The sequence below is a fragment of the Barbus barbus genome (assembly GCF_936440315.1).
Source record: "Barbus barbus genome assembly, chromosome: 39".
NCBI classification, from domain to species: Eukaryota; Metazoa; Chordata; class Actinopteri; order Cypriniformes; family Cyprinidae; genus Barbus; species Barbus barbus.
In genome coordinates this window covers 27,768,448-27,788,447 of record NC_136717.1, presented here as the reverse complement: position 1 = coordinate 27,788,447, position 20,000 = coordinate 27,768,448, and the positions used below count along the sequence as shown (strand labels likewise).

Genomic DNA, 20,000 nt, shown 5'->3' with positions numbered 1-20,000 from the left:
TGTTTTATACATTTGTATATTTATATTAATATATTTTATAATTTGGTTTAGTTTCAGTAATATATATAGTGTGTATATAAATATATTATATAGAAATGTACTCTGTAAAATGTCTCAGAAACCGGCTCCAGTTCAGTATTGGTTACTTCCAGGTTTCCAGAGTAACCGGCTCGAGCGCTCGGGTTTATCTGGAGTATATTCAGCGGAATCTGCCGGAGGGCGTTGCTATGGAGGTCACCAAGGTAACAGCAGCACAATACAGCGGCTGCTTCATAAATCATATTTCCTTCAGTATAACACAATGCTTGTCTTCTGAACAGACGGCTATTGAAAGGATCCCTGAACACATTGAGAAACCGCTGTGGGACGACAGCAAACCAGATCCGTGATGAACACAGACCGGGACTCTCAGCTGATTCTGACACACACACACACACACAGTCTCTGTCCACTCAGACATTCAGACTAAACCATGAAACAAATGCATTGTTTTTTTATATATATATATTGTTTCTTCTACATTATAAAAGAAATGACATCAGCCCACCTTCTCTTTCAGCTAGTATTCTTTTATTTTACAAATATTTACCTCACTTATTTATTTTGTTAGTTAATATTGACCATTCTGTCTGAAAATGTTACATCTTCATTAAAAAGAGATCTTCAGCAACATTCAGTAAAGCATTAATTATCCATTCATATATAAATACATATTTATTTGAATGATAAACTTTTTCATATGTAGCATTCAGTAAAGCAGTAAACAGCCAGACTTACTTTACTTTTGTCCAAAGCGACTTACAAATAAGAAAACAGTCATTTCTCTCAAATCTGATGTCAACAATGAAAAACACGAGACAGATTTGCAGAAGCGTTCTTCCTTTAATGCAGGAGTCACATCAGCATCTGAGAAGCACATGACGGTGTGTGTGTGTGTGTTACTTACAGCTCCTCGTCTGCGTCTGCGCAGTCCTGCAGCTGGAATCAATCGAGTCATTCCTCTGAAGTAAAGCAGTCCAATGACTCATCGCTCGCTCTCACACACATGAAGAAAACAGCACAAGGTCAAATACACTCACAATATTACAACAGAATTCAAACATTTACACAGAAAGAAGTCTCTAGAGGACTGCAAGCGTCCCTGGTTTCAGACTGAAGGGCTCCTCTTACCTGAGCAGCAGATATCTGCTCTCCTGCTGGTGACCCTGCTCAGATCGTGGCAGAACCGTCTGCAGAAGCTCATTAGATTTTGAATGTGCCTCAGATATTCTTGTTCATGTAGAATTAAATGCATCAAATAATGCAGATGAGAGGAAGTTATGTAGTGACCTAAAAAGTGGGGTGCATCCTGGGATGCTTTTCAAACACTACTGAGGGAGTTTGCATAATGAATACTTTACTACAGCTCAAACTGAAAATAACCAGTGCATGCCTTGCAACATAAATAATTATAATACTTGTCTATTCAGTGCTGCGCCTTTAGAAATTCTAAAGCATTAAAACGCACCACAAACCAGTTTCTGATTCAAGGAATCTGCAAATATTATAATGCTTTTTAACTTGCAATTATTTATGAAAAGACAATGTGTTATCAGGGATATCATAGTTAATAAAAAAACTAAAAAATTAATTACTTGAAATACAATAAAACAATGTATAATAAAAAACCCTCCCCAAACTCATTATTTCAGATGCCAGTGCAAAATCTCATTTGGATTTAGTTTTACTAAAATAATAATAAAGCGGAAATAAAAAAAAACTATAGACATTACAAAATAAACTAATAAAATAAATCAGCTAGCTGCCAAGGCAACATTAGTCATTTCCATGTAGTAAAGAAAAACTGTAGACATTTAAATCTATTAAAATTATGAAGCTATAAAATTATTCCAGCTAGTTGCCCATTCAATATTTCTCATGCAGGTCTAGTAAATAAAATATAATAATTCATAAACAACTATGTAGACATTAATAATGACTAAAACCTATATGAACTGTAATAGTATTTTGATGCTAAATAATACTGCTTATAATGAACGTTATGAATGATTATAATGCAATTTTATTATTGTTTTTAAGTTTTGTAACAAACTCAGTATGTATAAAATTATTATTTGTCTGCAAAACACACGGATGCAGACATTTGTGCCTGAAGGCTTAATGACGGAGGCGGAGTTTCTCTTCTCACGGTTACAGCGTGATTGACAGATCAGTCCGGAGAGCAGAGAGATGCAGGTCTGAACACAAAGACAGGCTCACCTCGGTGACGGGGGCGGAGCTTCACGCCGGTGGGCGGGGCAGACGGGAGCGTCCACCTCCTGCGTCCGGCTGCCTTCAGAAGGGTGTCTCACCCCTTCAGGAGACAAGAAGAGTCAGTCCAGAGTGAAAGCAGCAGAAGAGCCCTTCAGAGGAACACAGAGGCTGGCTGCTCCTACAGATCACAGCGGAGACGTGTGTAACTGTCTGCTGCAGGCAAACCAATCAACCTGCACTCGCTTTCACCTCCACAGACCTGGAGAAATGCAGCGCTGCATCACTGAAGCGAATGGGTGCCGTCAGAGCGAGAGCTGATAACATCACAATAATCCACACCACTCCAGTCCATCAGTTCACATCTTCAGAAGAAACTAATCCAGCATTAAGATGTTTTAATCCATAATAACGCTTCCTCCAGTGAAGAAGTGTTCTGGTCTGAATCAGGAGAGAAAAGAGTCCAAAACAGATCTAAACTAATATATGGCTGGATTTTGATGTGAGAGACAACAGCAGATGCACTTTTTCACTGGAGGAAGAGTTATTATGGATTATGTACGTCTTGATGCTGGATGTGTTTCATCTTTTGTCTTCTCCAGATGTTAACTGATGGACTGGAGTGGTGTGGATTATTGTGATGTTTTTATCAGCTGTTTGGACTCTCATTCTGACGGCACCCATTCACTGCAGAGCATCCATTGCTGAGACACTGATGCAGAGACACATTTCTACAAACCTGATGAAGAAACAAACTCATCCTGATCTCAGAGGAGCAGATGATCAGATAATGTTGATTTCTGGTGAAATAATGCTTTAAATTTAGTGATTTACTTGCCATGATTTCTTCACAATTATTTGTGAAATGTATTCAGAATTTGTGAAAATTGTTTTAAAGCCAATTTTTTATGATTTGCTTGTGCAGGGATAGAAGACATTATTGTAATAAACGTTACACACGTCACCTCGTATTACAGAAATTAATCTTCCACAAGTGCGCAGCCGGGCGTCTCAGTCTGTGAAATGAACTGGTGTAATTTTCAATATTCATACACATCAGTAGCATGGAGCTTCAATGGTGTCGAGTCTTTGAATAGAAATATTATCTATATTCTATGAATTCTGTGTCCGGCTGCTTTTATTTAAATGCAGCACTTAAACTATGAATGCAATAATAAAGGATAAAGCCCTCGTGTCTCAGAGAATGGTTTAAGATTATCCACTAAATAGGTCACTGTTATTGAATCCACACGAGTCAAAAGTTTGGACGCACTCCTCACGATCTCAAACACATCTGCTTGCATTCTTCAGCTCAGAACTGTAGACCATGTAAAAACTGTCAATTTAGCATGAAAGAATCTAAATTGTACAATGTATAACTGCTCTTACAAAACTATATAAACTGCACATAGCAGAGAAAAAGCTCATTATGCGTGTTCCTCCTTTAATGAGGTTTAGAAGCATGTCCAGAGCTGGAATTAGTCAGATTACACTTCATTTGTGTTTATCACAACCCAGCTAACTGGGAACATTCATTCAAAGTGATCTGGTCTTTAATAATGTTATTATGTTGTTATGGTCTTTAGTAATTTTAATAATGTTTAATAATGTCCTCAAAACATCATATCTGACCCTGGAGCACAGAAGCAGTCATGAGTAGCACAGGTATATCTGGAGCAATAGCCAACAATACATTGTATGGATCAAAATTATACATTTCTCTTTTATGACAAAAATCATTAGGATATTAAGATCATGTTCCATTAAGATATTTAGTAAATTTCCTACCATAAATATATCAAAACTTAATTTTTGATTAGTAATATGCATTGCTAAGAGCTTCATTTGAACAACTTTAAAGGAGATTTTTTTTTTTCAAATAGTTGTATCTCAGCCAAATATTGTCCTATCCTAACACCCTTATATGATGTATAAATCTCAATTTAAAAAAATTGACACTTCAGACTGGCTTTGTGCTCCAGGGTCACATTTACACAATTCATGGAAAATATATTTTTAGTTGGAAACTCAACGAATGTTTTGAAATGTTGCTACTTGTTTCAGAACGATCCGAGAACATTCATAAGTAACGTTACTGTAACGTTTGCAAACTTGTAAAACTGTAACATTCCATTAATTCCAATTAATAAACAATAATATCCTGGTCAGAGGAGAACTCCCCGACTGAGTCTGGTTTCTCCCAAGGGTTTTCCTCCATTCTGTCTCAGAAGGAGTTTTGGTTCCTTGCCGCTGTCTCCTCTGGTTTGCTCAGTTGGGGACACTTCATTTCTAGCGATTATCATCAGTTTGATTTACCAGATACTATTTAAACTAAACTGAGCTAGACAGTGACATCTCTGAATTCAATAATGAAATGCCTTTAACTGAAAATTGAGTGTTTAATCTTATTATTATACATTACTGACCCTCTATCCTCCAATCTGATTCTGTTAAGTGCTCTGACACAATCTGTATTGTTAACAGCACTATATAAATAAAGCTGACTTAATGTTCACATCACCAAGAAAAAAACATTTTTAACATTTTTAAATATTTTCAGAACTTAATGGGAACACGAGCAAAATGTTCTGACATTTCCATGTGTTACTTCACTAGAGCGTTATTCTAACATCTGCAGATAATCTCAGCGTCTCCAAACTTTTGACTGCTCGTGCATTTGTGAGGCTATATTTAGTGAAAATCACTCGAGCGCTTCAGCGTGGCCTGAAGAGACACTTCAAGTGTCCAGGTATAACTGAATTTCCCAATCCGAATCGGTCAAATGAGCAGAAGTGTGCCGTTTTTCTGAGACTTGCAGGTCTGCCGGTGACTTGGAGAGACATCCTCGGACATCTTGAATTTTCAGCCCTCTGGGTAACTTTAAAAGCCTCACTCCACTGGAAATCAGTTATTCAGTGTGTTTATCTGTAGCTTTACTCAATAATAGGACAGTCGTTTCTGTGCTTTATTATGCATGATGTAAATATATATATATATAAGTAAATGCTGAAAAAACACTGTCATTTCCATCAGTGAATATTTCTGTGCTCATGTCAATAAGAAGTCTTTACATTACTGTCCATTTGGCTTCAGAAATGAGCAGTACTTTTAAAATACATTACATAAATGGACATTCAGTTGCTTTTACTTTAAATAAACAATAAAAAAGAGAGATCATTTTATCTTAACTTTATTGTTTTGTTTCTTCAAAACTAAGTCAAAAGCTGTTATCTGTTCAGCTTACATTCACAAATTCACATGACTTTTATCTGTTACAATACGTCAATGTGCCATAACACTTCAAAACTCAACACAGAGGATAGGATTTTTATTTGGGTTTTTTACTTGTACTATTTTGAATCAAATACTTTCGAAAACTGGCTTTAAAATAGAAAAGCAAGGAAAGGTTTATTTAGAAGTATAAATCGTAGCGCTACTCTACGGTCATGTTAAATCAATGCATGGATTTGGGATTTTAACAGAATCATTCCAGCAAAAAAAGAAACAGGAATACTTTACTTTTCAACAGCAATATTCTCACTTGACTTAAAGTAGCTGCACATTTATGATATTAGATCATTAATAATAGTAATAATAATTCATGAGCACTACACATGAAGAACATATGGAGGGTCAGCGATCTGCTTGGTCAGTGCCAGCGTGCTGAGAAACACACACCGATTCGTCTAAAATCCTACGTTTTCTCATGGAATAAAGAAAGAGGATTGCTTAAGGCTCACAGGAATAGCACCACGCAGACCAGACAACACTTAGAGGAGTAAGTCTCATGAGATACACTTAATTTAAATCAATGTAAGAACATGTTTCCTTCTCGTCTTCAGAGTGAGAGTGCTTTTAAATGTTTTTTTGTTTTTTCGGGGCTTTGTCCTCAAATGAAGTAACATAAAAAGGTAGCGTGCTCGTTACAGTAAAAAGGACCTGCGAGTCTGAAATGAGTGTGAGAGCGGCGGCCGTTAACGCTACAGAATTGGTTAAAACTTCCGGCCAGCGTGGGGCCCCGGCCAGCGCTGGCCCCTGCCTGGAGGCGGGTGGGGCAGAGGAGGGGCCGATCCGTTGTGGTAGCTGCATGAAAGGATAAAATCACACATTTGGATTGGCCTGTTGTGCTCCAGAGGGGCCCAAACTCGTCAAACACACAATTGAAGAAACACAGGCTTGTCATGCACTAGTGGAATGGAGTTTATGTGCTGGATCGGTTACGGTTTAGCCGTGCTCTGCGCCGTCACGCGAGTACATGTGCGCTAGGGAAAATGTGGAGTGGGTGAGTGCGGTCTTACCCTCTGGGGTGGAAGAAGCGAGGCGGGCCGGGTGGCATCATGCCCCGCCCCCTGGGGTGTGGTGGTCGCCCTCGGAACGCCGGGTGTCCCGGAGGGGGTGGAGGAGGAGGCGGGCCATGCCTGTGGAGACACACGCCCCCTTTACACTCAACATCAGTTTCAGTATGCATTACATATTTTTTACTTCTACAGTATCTATACATATATATTTCCTCTAAATAAAGTTATACATTAATATTTTTAAATTATGTATTTTATAGATGCATATAAACGACAGTGTTTCTTCAAATACTTTCAGATAAAAATGGACAGAATTTCTTATAACTGAGAAATCAATGGTCAACCCAGCCCAAGATACTATTGTGCTTGAATGCATTATTTGATTCAATGTATATTTGTTTCAAATCAATATTTGTATAAATGCATTATTTGAATTAATGCAATATTTAGTTTGGTGCATTATTTGGGTCAATGCAATATTTGATTCAATGTAATACGTTTCAAATCAATATTTGTATAAATGCATTTTGTTTCAATGCAATATTTGGATTAATGCAATATTGTGTTCGGTTCATTATTTGGGTCAATGCATTATTTGATTGAATGCAATATCTGGATGAATGCATTGGTTGGTTTAATGCAGTACATAAAAATGTAGTTTTCTCAAATATCCGACATCATAAAGGTGTGCAGATCTCCATACCTGTGCATGTGTGGCAGAGGTCCTCTCATGTGTGGCGGAGGTCCTCTCATGTGCATGGGTGGAGGTGGTGGAGGCGGCGGACCCAGGTTCATTCCCCTTGGACCGCCTCGACCTCGCCGGCCGCGCATGTCTGGATACGGCCACATGCGACCCATGCCTCTCCTGCAAAAGAGTGAGAAAGTCATTTTTCATAAGCAAGTTTCTTAAAATGTTTTGACTCGAATTAAGGGTGCTGGAAAAGAATGACTCGAGAACATGTGGACAAGACCTCATGGGTCCGAATCCATTCATGAACCCGTCGCGGCCTCTTCCTCTCATGGGACCTGGTGGAAACCCTTTCATCATCATCATCATCCCACGTCCTCCACGGAACCCACGGGGCATCCGGCCTCCTCTGGCACGGATCTTCCCTCCACGACCCCTGAGAATAAACACACGGGATTATAGTGACGAGAACAACCAATGAGAGCAGCTTTGGTCATGTGACCCACCTGATTTTGCTGTCAGCTGAAGGTTCTTCCTGTGAGGGCGTCTCTGTGGCCTCGATCACCGCTGTCGTCTCCTGCACCGTGTCGGCGTCCATCTGTAAAACAACGAAGCTATTCAGTGAAAGAAGCCTGTCGGTGGTGTACACCAGCATTCTCAGTAGTAAACACTTGAGCCTATGAATACGTAACACATCCGTCTTCACGCTTCACTCGTCCCAAAACCTTCACCTCTGACCCAGATCCAGACTGGAAATGTTTCGGCAATGTCAAACATCTGACATGTTAAACCCACACGCCGGGCTTCACATCACCACACGGCCTGCTGGGATAGCAGCAGCTGATCCGGGCCGTGGGGATTTCAGAGCCCGCCACAAGCCGTGTATTAATAGTGTGAATGGCCAACTGTAAAATCGAGCATCTGAAGACGCGCTTCTCCAAGAAACAGCACACTCTCAGAGGATTTTCTGATGTAGGAATGGAGCGTTTGAGAACAGAAAGCGGATGCGTGAAAGAAAACCCCTTCGAGATGCACGATTACTGGGAAGGAAATTACTATATTAACAGTTCATGTCTCATTTGAGAACTCATTTCTTATTGAAACAGGAAGTTGGGGCAGGACATACCAAATACATTTATATTTTAAAATGCCAATATACTTTAATTTACAATATTTGGTTCAATGCCATATTGAGAAGAACGCATTAGTTGGTTCAATGCAGTCCATAAAAATGTGGTTTTCCAAGCATTTCTCAAACATCATGAATGGGTGCAGATTAGGGATGGGCGATATGGCCTAAAAAAATTTATCACGATAATTTCAGGTATTTATTGCGATAACGATACAAATGACGATTATATATATATATATATATATATATATATATATATATATATATATATATATATATATATATATATATATATATATATATATATATATATATATATATATATATAAATAGATTAAGTTTTAAAGATTAAGTTTATTTCATATAGTATTATTAATGCAATTAACTTGAAACTTTCTGTACACAGCCAACTTATGTCCATGCTAATTATGATCAACAGCTCATCTCCATTAATTGCTCTTATCAACCATAATAATGCGTTACGGACGCTTCATATTAAATCATATGCATAGGCTACTGGCACACGTTTACCACGTTGCTGATGACTGAAAGCCTGTGTATGGCTATACTGCTGTGATCTGTTTCAGGCTTTCCATATCATAACATTTTAGAAATTAATTCATTGTAATATCTCAGAAATGGCATATTTAACGAGAACATCGCGGAGATTTAGCTGCTTTGCCGTTTGGGTCAGAAATGCACAGGCGGACTGAAGGAAAAATCGCCAAAACTATTTTAAATGTCATATAAATGTTCATTGTTAATATTATTATCTTATCTAAACTTTTTATGTGTTTCAAACAAACTTATGTCGCCATCTGCGTTGCATTCATGCAGAGAGCACGATTTTGCGTGTTCACGCGCATGCTGAGTGAGACACTCAAGAGATGTGGGCTACATTCTTATTTGTCTACATTTTTTTTTTCTTCATTACAAATCTTGTTTGGTTTTATTTTGTATCATTGCATGTTAAAAATAATTCACTATGTTATGCAGATGCAAAACGCTAGACTGCGAATAAAATTAGCTACAGTTTCACATTTTATAAATATTTGAACAATATATTCAGCATATTTAACAACCTGTTTTGTATCTTTATTTAATGCATAAGCGATTTATTAAAACAAGTTTATGAGGCTATGCTCTAGAGTCTAGACTATTATTCATATTCAAGTGTTTGTGCGGAAAAGAATGCGCATGCATGACAGTGAGGTGCTCGCGCGGATCACTTGCATTTTTTCCTGATAATGAAACAACTTAAAATAATAATAATTAAAAAAAGAAAACTTAATATTGGGGCTCGTCACATACATGAGAAATATTTCTCAGGGCTCTACGCTTACTTTTCTTTTTAGGAGCGCTTGTGCTTCTAATTTAAAATATTTAGGAGCACGGTCAAAAAATTAGCAGCACCTTCAAATCAATAATCAACAATTCTGATCAAAAATGAACCTTCCCATTACGAGGTGATATTTGACTCCTTAAAGTGATTTACAGGCAATTTTGTTTTTACCTTTGTAATGGCATTTTTCTAACTTTATTAAAAGTTTGGCATCTTTTATGTCAAATTCAAATTGGACGTGTTTCCACTCTTTGTAACCACCATTTTTCTGTACACTTTGCATATTACGGTAGTTTGCTCCTCATCTGATTTTCTGTAACCAAACCAGTTGCAAATTGTGGCGGTAGCTCCTCGCGTAACAACAAGCTCCTCCTCATGGTGCGTTCACACCAGACGCGAATGAAGCGTAAGCGCGAGTGATTTACATGTTAAGTCAATGCAAAGACGCGAATAGAAATCCTGCCGCGCAATTCGCGCGAATGACGCAGCGCGAATTGAGCGTTTAGAGCGAAATTCTATACATATGCTCTCTGTGGCAGTCATACATGTGCGCCTGGCAGAAGCCCCGCTCATGACGCGAATTCGCGTCTGTTGTGCAGTGAATTTCACGCGCGAATGAAGCGAGTAAACCCAAAATGTTTACGCGTCCAACTACGCGCGAATAGCGCGAAATAGGTTGTTTTCGTCCGGTGTGAACGCACTGTCAGGCTCACGTCCGCCTTCCGCCATGCTTGTTTTCACTCCGCACGTGAACAGTGAATCGGGCGCGCACAAAACTACGTCATCAACTAGACTTATCGTTATTATCGTGAGGAGACAAATTTTTATCGTGAGGAGAATTTTCAACGGTATATCGCAAACGATAAGATATCGCCCATCCCTAGTGCAGATCCTCAACAACGAAAATCAGCATGAAAGAAAACACCTCAAGATGCAAGATTACTGAGAAGGAAATGACCGTGTCCAGTCCAGGCTCATTAGAGACCTCATTTCCTAATGAAACAGGAAGTTGGTGCAGGACATTCCAAATATATATACATTTTTAAAATATTACACTACAGCGGTGAACCCTGATTTGCTATCTGATTTGGGGGCGGTGCTTCTCATTCCAGAGCATTTTATTGTATAGCAATTTGCACACACCTGTGTGTGTAAGATGATGTCATCAATGTTTCTGTTGTTCCGAAATATTCAGTGACGCTGGGCGGAGCATACATGAATATTCATGAGTTTCCTATTTTGCATTAAAGCGCCATTGAAAATATTGAGCGTTTTCAGAATAAGAAATGCTTCAAAGTGTGAAGTTCAGCAGGTATTCAGGCTACTGTTCATTTAGGCACGATAGTCTGTAGATTGTGTCGTATGTTATGTTTAATTATTACAGCTATTCATTTGTTGATGTGCCTGAGGATACACTCCAACTTACTGACCCAACAAACATTTTTATGTACCCAATTTAATTTGACAATCTTTAAAACGGTTAATAACTGATATAAACTTATCTTTGCTGTTGTTGACAGTTTCAGTTGTGATTATTCTGGGGCGTTTCTTATTGTTTGCTCAGTTGGTAGCTTATATAACATCAACACAACTTTAGTAATAAATTCATGTTTGTGTAATATTTAAATTGTAATAAACATTCTTAACACAGTGTTCCAAATGGTTAGAAACATGGTGTGATGATAAAAGATAAAGTCATTGCGTGGCTATTTAGCATTTATGAACAGAATAAAGACAGCAGGCTATGTTGGTGCTAGTTTTAATAGCAAACGTGTGTATAGAGAAGACAATATAACCCTTCTATTCTATTGACTGAATGGCTAGATGAGTGGTGCACACTGGACACTGCTGGTTTGTCTGTTGTTTTATTACACTATAAGAGACTGCATTTTTTCCTTTAAGATTGAAAGTTAAATTCAATGTCTTGCCAGGTAATATATCCTCAGGAAGGAAAGATCATTTCTTTAAACTCATGCACAGATGCGTGAACACCTGGGTCCATGCCTTTTGAATGAATCAGGTTTTTCTTCATTATATTAAAAAGGGATGATGTATTACATGTGATATAGAATATAACGTCACCTTGATTACCTTCCACAGAACCTCTGGGTAACCTGTGCCTGGAGAACAATATCCCCACACACCAGACACTTGGGCATGTTAGATTATTATTATATATAAACACTACAGTGGATTTTAAAGTTGCACTAGAATCTTATATTGTTTAGATTGCATGTGACTCTGGGACTGCTTAAACAGGACAAGTTTGGAGGCTCATTTTATTTGTCCGGGATGTCAAGGCCCTATTTAAAGTGTTTAACTTTATACGTCTTGTCCACATACACATTTGTACATAAAACGTAACACCAAATCATTTTATGTCTTTAATGTATTCAGCATTATAACTTCATTTCTTTATAGTAGTAAGTGTGCAAATTAATATGTGGTGTTACTTTAGCTGCTTAAATCATGTGAAATGATACTACAATCTGTTACCAGCTGAACAAGCCAAACTAAATATTGTATCAGATCTTTACGCTACCTTAGATATTTGTATACAAGTTATCAAGCAAAACTTCAAAAGACCCTGGAAAGGGTTAATAACACATGTTAAAGGCATATCCTAATGACAGGCAGGAAAATTGATTGCTGCAATCATGAAATCAAACATAACATATGCAATCTAAACTATTGTGCTCATATGAACAAAACTTCACAAGCTAAAATAATAAAGGCTAAATGAGCTAGATCATACTAGATCACGCTGAAACATAATTACATAAAACCTTCTGTGCGGATGATCCGGACTGCTCTGATGCTCTCAGGACAGCAAACTCATGAATATTCATGTAGCTCCGCCCAGCGCCGCCGATCATCATCTCAGACCCGAATATTTCAGCTCATGTAGGAACACTATAGGTTAATCTGCTCCTCTACTGTATAATTGTGCTTTTAACCGCTCGATACTAGAGAATCCTCTCGCTATCGCACCTGAATATACCGAGGATTCCTCCTGAAAGCCTGTTCGATCACACAGAACAACACTTATTACATTAGTCTGCTGATTTGAAAGGGATTTGCGAGCTCTTAGTTCATTTATTTCCCGCATTCGCAGATTTACCGGAGATTTACCGGAGGCTTAAAACCATTCTGTCGCCATAATCACATCTGACCGAAATAAACGAGCGATAATCGATGATAAAAACATCATCCGAGAACACAAATACACCCCGAACTACCACAGAAACACGCGTTTGCGGCTAAACGCAGCCGTTTTTCCTCAGAATTACCGACGGCGAATGTAGGATTTAACGGCTCCCGGTCAGTAAACACACACGCGCTCCGTTACAAGCTCACAGCTCGCTTTCAGTCACTTACCTGGTGAGATTGAGAGCTCTTCCAAACAACGAGCCTTTAAAATACACAACGTGGTTCGGTGTATTCTATCAAACGAGCATTCGTCCGTTAAACCGTAAAAGCTCCCGCGTTTCCTCGGCTTTGAAATGGCGGCCCGCGCCGCTCCGTCACAATCAGCGCTGCTTCTCTTTGTCACAGCGACGCCCCGCCCACAGCGAACACAGCGCTGCGATTGGACAGCGCACCTGTCGCAACACTGACGTCACGATGCCGCCGTACGTAAACAATTTTAGCGTTTTCCTATTTGAGCTCGCTTTATTCACGTAAAAATATAATAATTATAGATGCATCATTTTCTGTATTTGGGCCTATCTTGCTAGAAGTTTTGTAGCATGTGCTTTGCTGTGGAAAAAGGAGGAAAAGATGTCTTTTCTCTTTGAGTTTGACTTTAGCCTTCGTTTTCAAGCAACAAAATAGGATATTATATAATATTTTATATTTAATATTAAAATTATATATATATAATAATAGGCCTATAGGCTATAATATAATATAAATCACAAAAAAGGTTATGCGTATCCCAGCTAACACAACTTTTATTAATGTTTTATAAACACTACAGCAAATGTTCTTGTAACTTTTAATATTACTTTTAATTTTTATTATAATTTAAAATATCTAACTATTAATATTTCATATATTCTACCTTCTCTTCTCATAATGCCCGTCAGCATCCTCGAAATATCCTCATTTAGTTATTTGTGCTTCAATGTTCTACGAAATGTTTGTGACCTTTAAACAAGGTTATAATCACAGGAACACTGAATGTTTGAGACACGTTAGATCAATGTTATTCAAACCCAAATCTCTTATAAAGCTTTTTTTACTGCTCAAACATGATTCTCCCAAAAACCTTTTTTTTTTTAAATCTTGATACAAAATAGAAAGAAAGAGCAGTTTATATGAAGACGAACAAACGTTTATTCAGCGATTCCAGTTCACAAGACACTCTGGATATTAGACACAGACACTGCAGCAGCAGCAAGAAATATTTACATCCGAATAAACTGCTGCGAGTGAATCTGTAGAGCAGCAGCTGCTTCAGTGTCTCAGAGCGGAAGTAATGTTCCAAATGATACAATGTTTCCACCGCCGCGGCGGGACGGGAGGGGAGGGCTTCTCAGAGCTGCTGCTCGAGGATGCTGGACAGATCCTGGATGTACTGGATGCTGTATTTGAGCGTCTGGATCTTGGTGAGCGGCTGAGCTCTGCGGCTGTACACCGGAGGAAGATACTCGCGGAGCTGATGCAGCGCCTCCGCCAGACTGCGCATGCGCAGCTTCTCGCGCTCGCTGGCCTTCATCCTCCTCTTCACGCTCATCTTCACTTTGGGCTTCTGCTGCTCGTCTTTGCGTGCAGACTCCGGCGAGGACGAGTCTCCAAACGCGCTGTCCTCTCCGCTCCAGTCCCACTGAGACAGAAGCTGCGCGCTGAACGCGTCGATCTGCGCCATATCCGCCAGAAATGCGCAAAACACCAACTTCGCCGCTTTTATAGCTGCTTCACGAGCGCAGACTTCAAAGAGTTGCCACCCACGTGCGAATAAGGAGATGTTGGCGGATAATGTGAACGAGAAAAGAAAATAATTAGATTCCCTTTTGTGGGAAATAGCTCTTTAAAGTCGACGCGACGACAATTAGCGCCCTGACGCGACCAGACGAGCGATTAACATCAAACTATGAGCTGCTGCTTTAATAAAGACTCTTTTACCAAAACAGCATCAAACTATTATCCTGTTCTGGAAGAATGGCCTTGATTCCAGCAACCTTCAAACTGATCTGCTCTTAATAATGTTCTCTAAAGGTTAGCACGGAAACATATTTACATCGTTTATACATCGTTTATGGAACAAAACAGTTACTATGTTTTGAAATGTTTCAGACAACGTTCAAAAGAAACATTCCCATATTTTTTCAAAATTACAAAATGGAATGTTCCCTTAAAGCTCGTTTTAAGACAAATGTGTTTTTAAAAGCTTTTCTAATAGTTGTATCTCAGCCAAATATTGTCCTATCATAACAAACCATACATCAATGGAAAGATGATTTATTCAGCTTTCAGATGAGGTATAATTTTGAAAAATTGACCCTTATGACTGGTTTTGGGGTCCATGGTGTCTCTCACACACACACAAAATAATTATTGGTGTTCTTAATGCAAAAAGAAGTGCAAAGAAGAATTTATTATAGAGGGAAATGAAATGTTTAGGATTTTAAATTATGGCAAATTTCAACACTGTTTGAAGTCATGTGAGAGACAATAGAAAAGCTATTAATAAACAGATCTGTTTTTCTCTGTGAACATCCCTGCGGAGGACAGAAGTGTGAGCCGCAGCTGTCTGGGAAGGTGTGACAGCTGTCACTCAGGATCAAGGCCTGACAGGAAGTGACAGGCGTTATTAGAACCAGACTGTTACTTTTATCCTGATGTTATTCTGACGGCTTCTTTCAGTGCAAGAGGATGTTTGATTCTTTAACACAACCTTAAACTGCTTTTTAAAAACACTGTGCTTATTGTGATGAAGCATCTGTATTTCCATTGGGATTACAGGTGACCTACCAAGATTATAATGTATGCTTGTTTTTAGAAATATGGGATTTACATATATGAATAAAAGAACATTATGTATAGAGGTAATATAAATAATTTTAAAAATTGTAAAAAAGGATAAAAAAAAATGTACACACACACACACTCTCTCTCTTTCACTCACACACACACACACACACACACACACACACACACTCTCTCTTTCACTCACTCACACACACACACACACACACACACACTCTCTCTCTCTCTTTCACTCACACACACACACACACACACACACTCTCTCTTTCACTCACACACACACACACACACACACACACACACTCTCTCTCTTTCACTCACACACACACACTCTCTCTCTCTTTCACTCACACACACACACACACACACTCTCTCTCTTTCACTCACACACACACACACACACACTCTCTCTCTTTCACTCACACACACACACACACACACACACACACACACACACACTCTCTCTCTTTCACACACACTCACACACACACACTCTCTCTCTTTCACTCACACACACACACACACACACACACTCTCTCTCTTTCACTCACACACACACACACACACTCTCTCTCTCTTTCACTCACACACACACACACACACTCTCTCTCTTTCACTCACACACACACACACACACACACACACTCTCTCTCTTTCACTCACACACACACACACACACACACACACACACACTCTCTCTCTTTCACTCACACACACACACACACACACACACACTCTCTCTCTTTCACTCACACACACACACACACACACACACACTCTCTCTCTCACACACACTCACACACACACACTCTCTCTCTTTCACTCACACACACACACACACACACACACACACACACACACTCTCTCTCTTTCACTCACACACACACACACACACACACACACTCTCTCTCTCTTTCACTCACACACACACACACACACACACACACTCTCTCTCTTTCACACACACACACACACACACACACACTCTCTCTCTTTCACACACACACACACACACACACACACACACAGAGCATTCAAAAGTTTGGAATCAGTAAGATTTTTCATTTTTTAAAGAAGTCTCTTCTGCTCATCATTTGATCAAAAATACAGAAAAAATCAGTAATATTGTGAAATCTTATTGCAATTTAAAATAATGGTTTCCTATTTTTATGTACTTTAAACTGTAATGTATTTCTGTGATCTGCAGCTGTATTTTCAGCATCATTACTGCAGTCTTCAGTGTCACATGATCTTCAGAAATCATAATAATATACTGATTATGAGCGTTGAGACTGTTGAGCTGCTTCAGTGTTAACAACACAGAACATTTGTGTTATAATATTCACTACTGTTCAAAAGTTTGGGGTCAGTAGATTTTTCTTTTTTTAAAGAAATTAATACTTTTATTCAGGAGGGATGTGTTAATTTAATAAAAAGTGATAAAGACTTATATTGTTAGAAAAGATTTTATTTTAAATACTGTTCTTTTTAACTTTTTATTCATCACAGAAAAATGCATCACAGGTTCTCTCAAGATAATGAACAGAAAACTGCATATAAAAGACATTGTGTATAAATGTATTAGCAAATTTTAATTCCAAACATTATTCTCTCAAACAAACAGTCTCACTTCTGCTCCGTTCACTTTCCAAACCTCATCTTGAGTCTCTCAGCCAGCGGTCGAGGACTGTCCAGCGAAGCGTCCGAATCATCCTCAAGCGTCCCATGATGCACCTGGCTGAGTGTGGCTGGTCTGCCGGCAGCGTGAGACTCTTTCTCTGGTGTTTTAGCAGCTTTAACCCTCGTCTGCTGGCTCCTGGCTGATGTCTGCGGCCGGAGCGGATCCGTCAGGCCGGGTTTGGGTGGTTTAGACGTGACCCTGACTCTGTTTCTGGGTCGGTTCTCAGCATCGCTGTTGTCACTGATGAGACTCCTGCAGATCTCAGAAGGGTTTCTGTGTCCCGAGATGCTCTTCAGAGGCCTGGCTGCAGGTCTGAGAGGGTTTTTGCTGGTTTTGGCGGTGCGGTTTGTCTCTGTTTTGGTCTTTCGAGCGTTAGTTGGGCTCGACTGGCAGTCGTCTTCTTTAGATGCAGGACTCGTCGGCTGCTGTTTCTGGGTGTTTTTTATGATTATTCGCTCCTGAAGAGAACAGGTCGTGTTTTCCGCCAGTCTCAGGTCAGTTTTGTCGCTCTGAGGCTTCTGGGACGGCAAGGCCGTGAACGACGAAGAGTCCCAGTCTATACTGCTGAGATGCAGCTGGCCAATCAGAGCCGACTCGGAGAGGGAATTCTGGGAAGGAGGCAGCGGCTGGATCTCAGGGGATGGAGGGGAATCGGGCTGCAGAGGATTCTGGGTAGATCCAGGGTCTGGATCCGCGTCCGTCTGCAGAGACATCTGAGCAAAGAGATCCAACACGGCATCATGGGAACCTGCTGGCTGCTCTTTCCTCGCTTTCGGCTTCCTTTCTGCAACCATTGAGACACAAAATAAAATAATTAAAATAAAATAATAATATATACATATTAAATATATAAAAGAAATATATAACCTTATAGAAATGTAAAAAAAAAAAATTAATAAAATTCTACATGTGTATACTCATAACTCTTTAAAAGTGTACTTGTGATAAAACTGTAAACGTTATTCTGGGGCCATTTTACAAAATAAGTCTTTCAAAGTTTGTCTTAATACAAATATTCATCTCGTGACATTAAAATCGTGTTTTACAGATAACTTAGAGCTACAATACTGACATTTTACTGGTTCTTCACTCTTCAATAAAAACACAGGAAAATGTCAATATTTATATTTGAAAGAATATAGTGGTGTTGATTATAAATGATTTATCTGTTCCTTCAGGAAACTTGCATTCAGATCTCTTTCCATGTTTGTTTTGTTGCATCGCCCACTTTCTACAATCCCATAAATATCCGGTGGATAAAACTACCATCTAACGGTTTATTCGTGTTTGATCAATTGTTTCATTTGGACATAAATCATTAGGTGGCAGTTTTATGTCAACTTCAAATACAAATGTTATTTGGTTGCATTACCACAGAAAATCATTACAACTAGTCCTTATTTTGTTTATTTTTTAACATTTAATTGCATTGTAAGTGCATTACAATTACCCAACTGTCAAACAGTGTTAGTTTAGCACCATTAATAATCTATTATAGTATATATGAATCTTTTACTTTTATTTATATGCATTTTGTGTACTTTTGAAATTAAGTTTTCTTTTTTTAGTTCGTCTTTTAAAAAAATAGTCCGTTTAATTTTTTTTTTGTCTTCTTTTAAATAGTAATTTTTTTCAATTTAGTATTAATTTCAGAAATGTCATACTTGTACACAGTCAAACCAACATTTATTCAGACAGCTTCAGCATTTCTCACATTATATCAGTTTATTCTCTATAGTTTAGAAAATGGTAATAAAATATGAGAAGAGCTCAGAGTTAAACTGATTAGATAAAACCATTTTAGCTCAACCAATCACCAATCAACGCTTCATTTAGTTCAGTCTGTGGTGGAAAAAGATCACATTAGCAATTAAAGAAAAGCACTTCAGCAAAACATGCTCAGGTCAAAGTGTCTGAATCATTTTTGATCTGGTTGTCCACTATATGAAGAATATTTGGGTATAATATGTCACAGTTTATTTTATTTTGCTCTCCTCACTTACAGAAATGAACTACAGTGTCCTGCACCCACTAGTATAAAATATCAAAAATTATATCTGCTGTCTGAATAATTTTTGGTTTGACAGGGTGTATGTATGTATGCATGTATGTATGTATGTATGTATGTATGTGTATATATCTTTATTTGACCCTCTAACTCTAGCACTCTCTATTCTAATTCTATTCATTTTTGTGTGACAGTGGTGTGAAGGTGTTTAACTGGAAGCGTCTGAGCTCGGTGTGAGACGAGAGTCTGCTGTGATCCGCTCACTGAGCTAGTGTTCAAGATTCAAGAGTTTTTATTTGTCACATACACAATTATACAGGATATAACCAGCAGTGAAAAATGTTGAGTGAGTGAGCGAGCGAGCGTGTGTGAGAGTGAGTGAGTGAGTGTGAGAGTGAGTGAGTGAGTGAGTGTGTGTGAGAGTGTTGAGTGAGTGAGTGTGTGAGAGTGAGTGAGTGTGTGAGTGAGTGAGTGTTGAGTGAGTGAGTGTGAGAGTGTGTGAGTGAGTGAGTGAGTGAGTGAGTGAGCGTGTGTGAGTGAGTGTTGAGTGAGTGAGTGAGCGTGTGTGAGAGTGAGTGAGTGTTGAATGAGTGAGTGAGTGAGTGAGTGA

The 20,000-nt window shown here is 38.8% G+C and overlaps 4 protein-coding genes across 7 annotated transcripts in view; 1 reads left to right on the top strand and 3 right to left on the bottom strand.

Moving 5' to 3' along the window:
- mrps10 (mitochondrial ribosomal protein S10) overlaps window positions 1-861 on the top strand; it is a 5,014-nt gene extending 4,153 nt beyond the window's left edge. The window contains exons 4-5 of the mRNA XM_079398592.1: window positions 153-242; window positions 321-861. Coding sequence (XP_079254718.1) covers window positions 153-242; window positions 321-389 — 159 coding nt within the window. The 3' untranslated portion in view covers window positions 390-861. The remainder of the gene's footprint in view (window positions 1-152; window positions 243-320) is intronic.
- LOC306858178 (uncharacterized protein) lies at window positions 557-13,287 on the bottom strand. Of its 3 annotated transcripts, none has more exons than XM_079398590.1 (6): window positions 13,089-13,287; window positions 7,743-7,834; window positions 7,520-7,672; window positions 7,252-7,413; window positions 6,549-6,668; window positions 557-2,431 (listed from the first exon to the last, which is right to left on the bottom strand). In XM_079398590.1, the coding sequence occupies exons 2-6, from the start codon at window positions 7,832-7,834 to the stop codon at window positions 2,356-2,358; spliced, it is 603 nt and encodes a 200-aa protein (XP_079254716.1). In that variant the 5' UTR covers window positions 13,089-13,287; the 3' UTR covers window positions 557-2,355. The 3 variants fall into 3 exon arrangements, with proteins under 3 accessions (XP_079254716.1, XP_079254717.1, XP_079254715.1); XM_079398591.1 differs by having other exon boundaries at window positions 557-2,353; window positions 13,089-13,274; XM_079398589.1 differs by lacking the exon at window positions 557-2,431 and adding an exon at window positions 5,202-6,333 and having other exon boundaries at window positions 13,089-13,283.
- An 897-nt stretch (window positions 13,288-14,184) lies between these two features.
- On the bottom strand, window positions 14,185-15,771 carry msgn1 (mesogenin 1). Its single transcript, XM_079398628.1, has one exon. It carries the CDS (start codon window positions 14,578-14,580, stop codon window positions 14,248-14,250), a length of 333 nt encoding a protein of 110 aa, XP_079254754.1. The 5' UTR covers window positions 14,581-15,771; the 3' UTR covers window positions 14,185-14,247.
- Window positions 15,772-17,150: 1,379 nt separating this feature from the next.
- The window catches only part of gen1 (GEN1 Holliday junction 5' flap endonuclease), a 13,051-nt gene continuing 10,201 nt past the window's right edge, over window positions 17,151-20,000 (bottom strand). For both annotated transcript variants that reach the window (XM_079398664.1, XM_079398665.1), the window contains one exon: window positions 17,151-18,166. In XM_079398664.1, coding sequence (XP_079254790.1) covers window positions 17,343-18,166 — 824 coding nt within the window. In that variant the 3' untranslated portion in view covers window positions 17,151-17,342. The remainder of the gene's footprint in view (window positions 18,167-20,000) is intronic.

Excerpts from the sequence above, each read along its gene's own strand:
- LOC306858178 (XM_079398589.1), bottom strand. The coding sequence starts at position 7,834 with ATGGACGCCGACACGGTGCAGGAGACGACAGCGGTGATCGAGGCCACA. Across the intron at positions 7,673-7,742 it reads TCAGCTGACAGCAAAATCAG|GGGTCGTGGAGGGAAGATCC; the intron begins GTGGGTCACATG and ends GTTTATTCTCAG. Across the intron at positions 6,334-6,548 it reads CGCTTCTTCCACCCCAGAGG|CTACCACAACGGATCGGCCC; the intron begins GTAAGACCGCAC and ends CCTTTCATGCAG.
- msgn1 (XM_079398628.1), bottom strand. The coding sequence starts at position 14,580 with ATGGCGCAGATCGACGCGTTCAGCGCGCAGCTTCTGTCTCAGTGGGAC.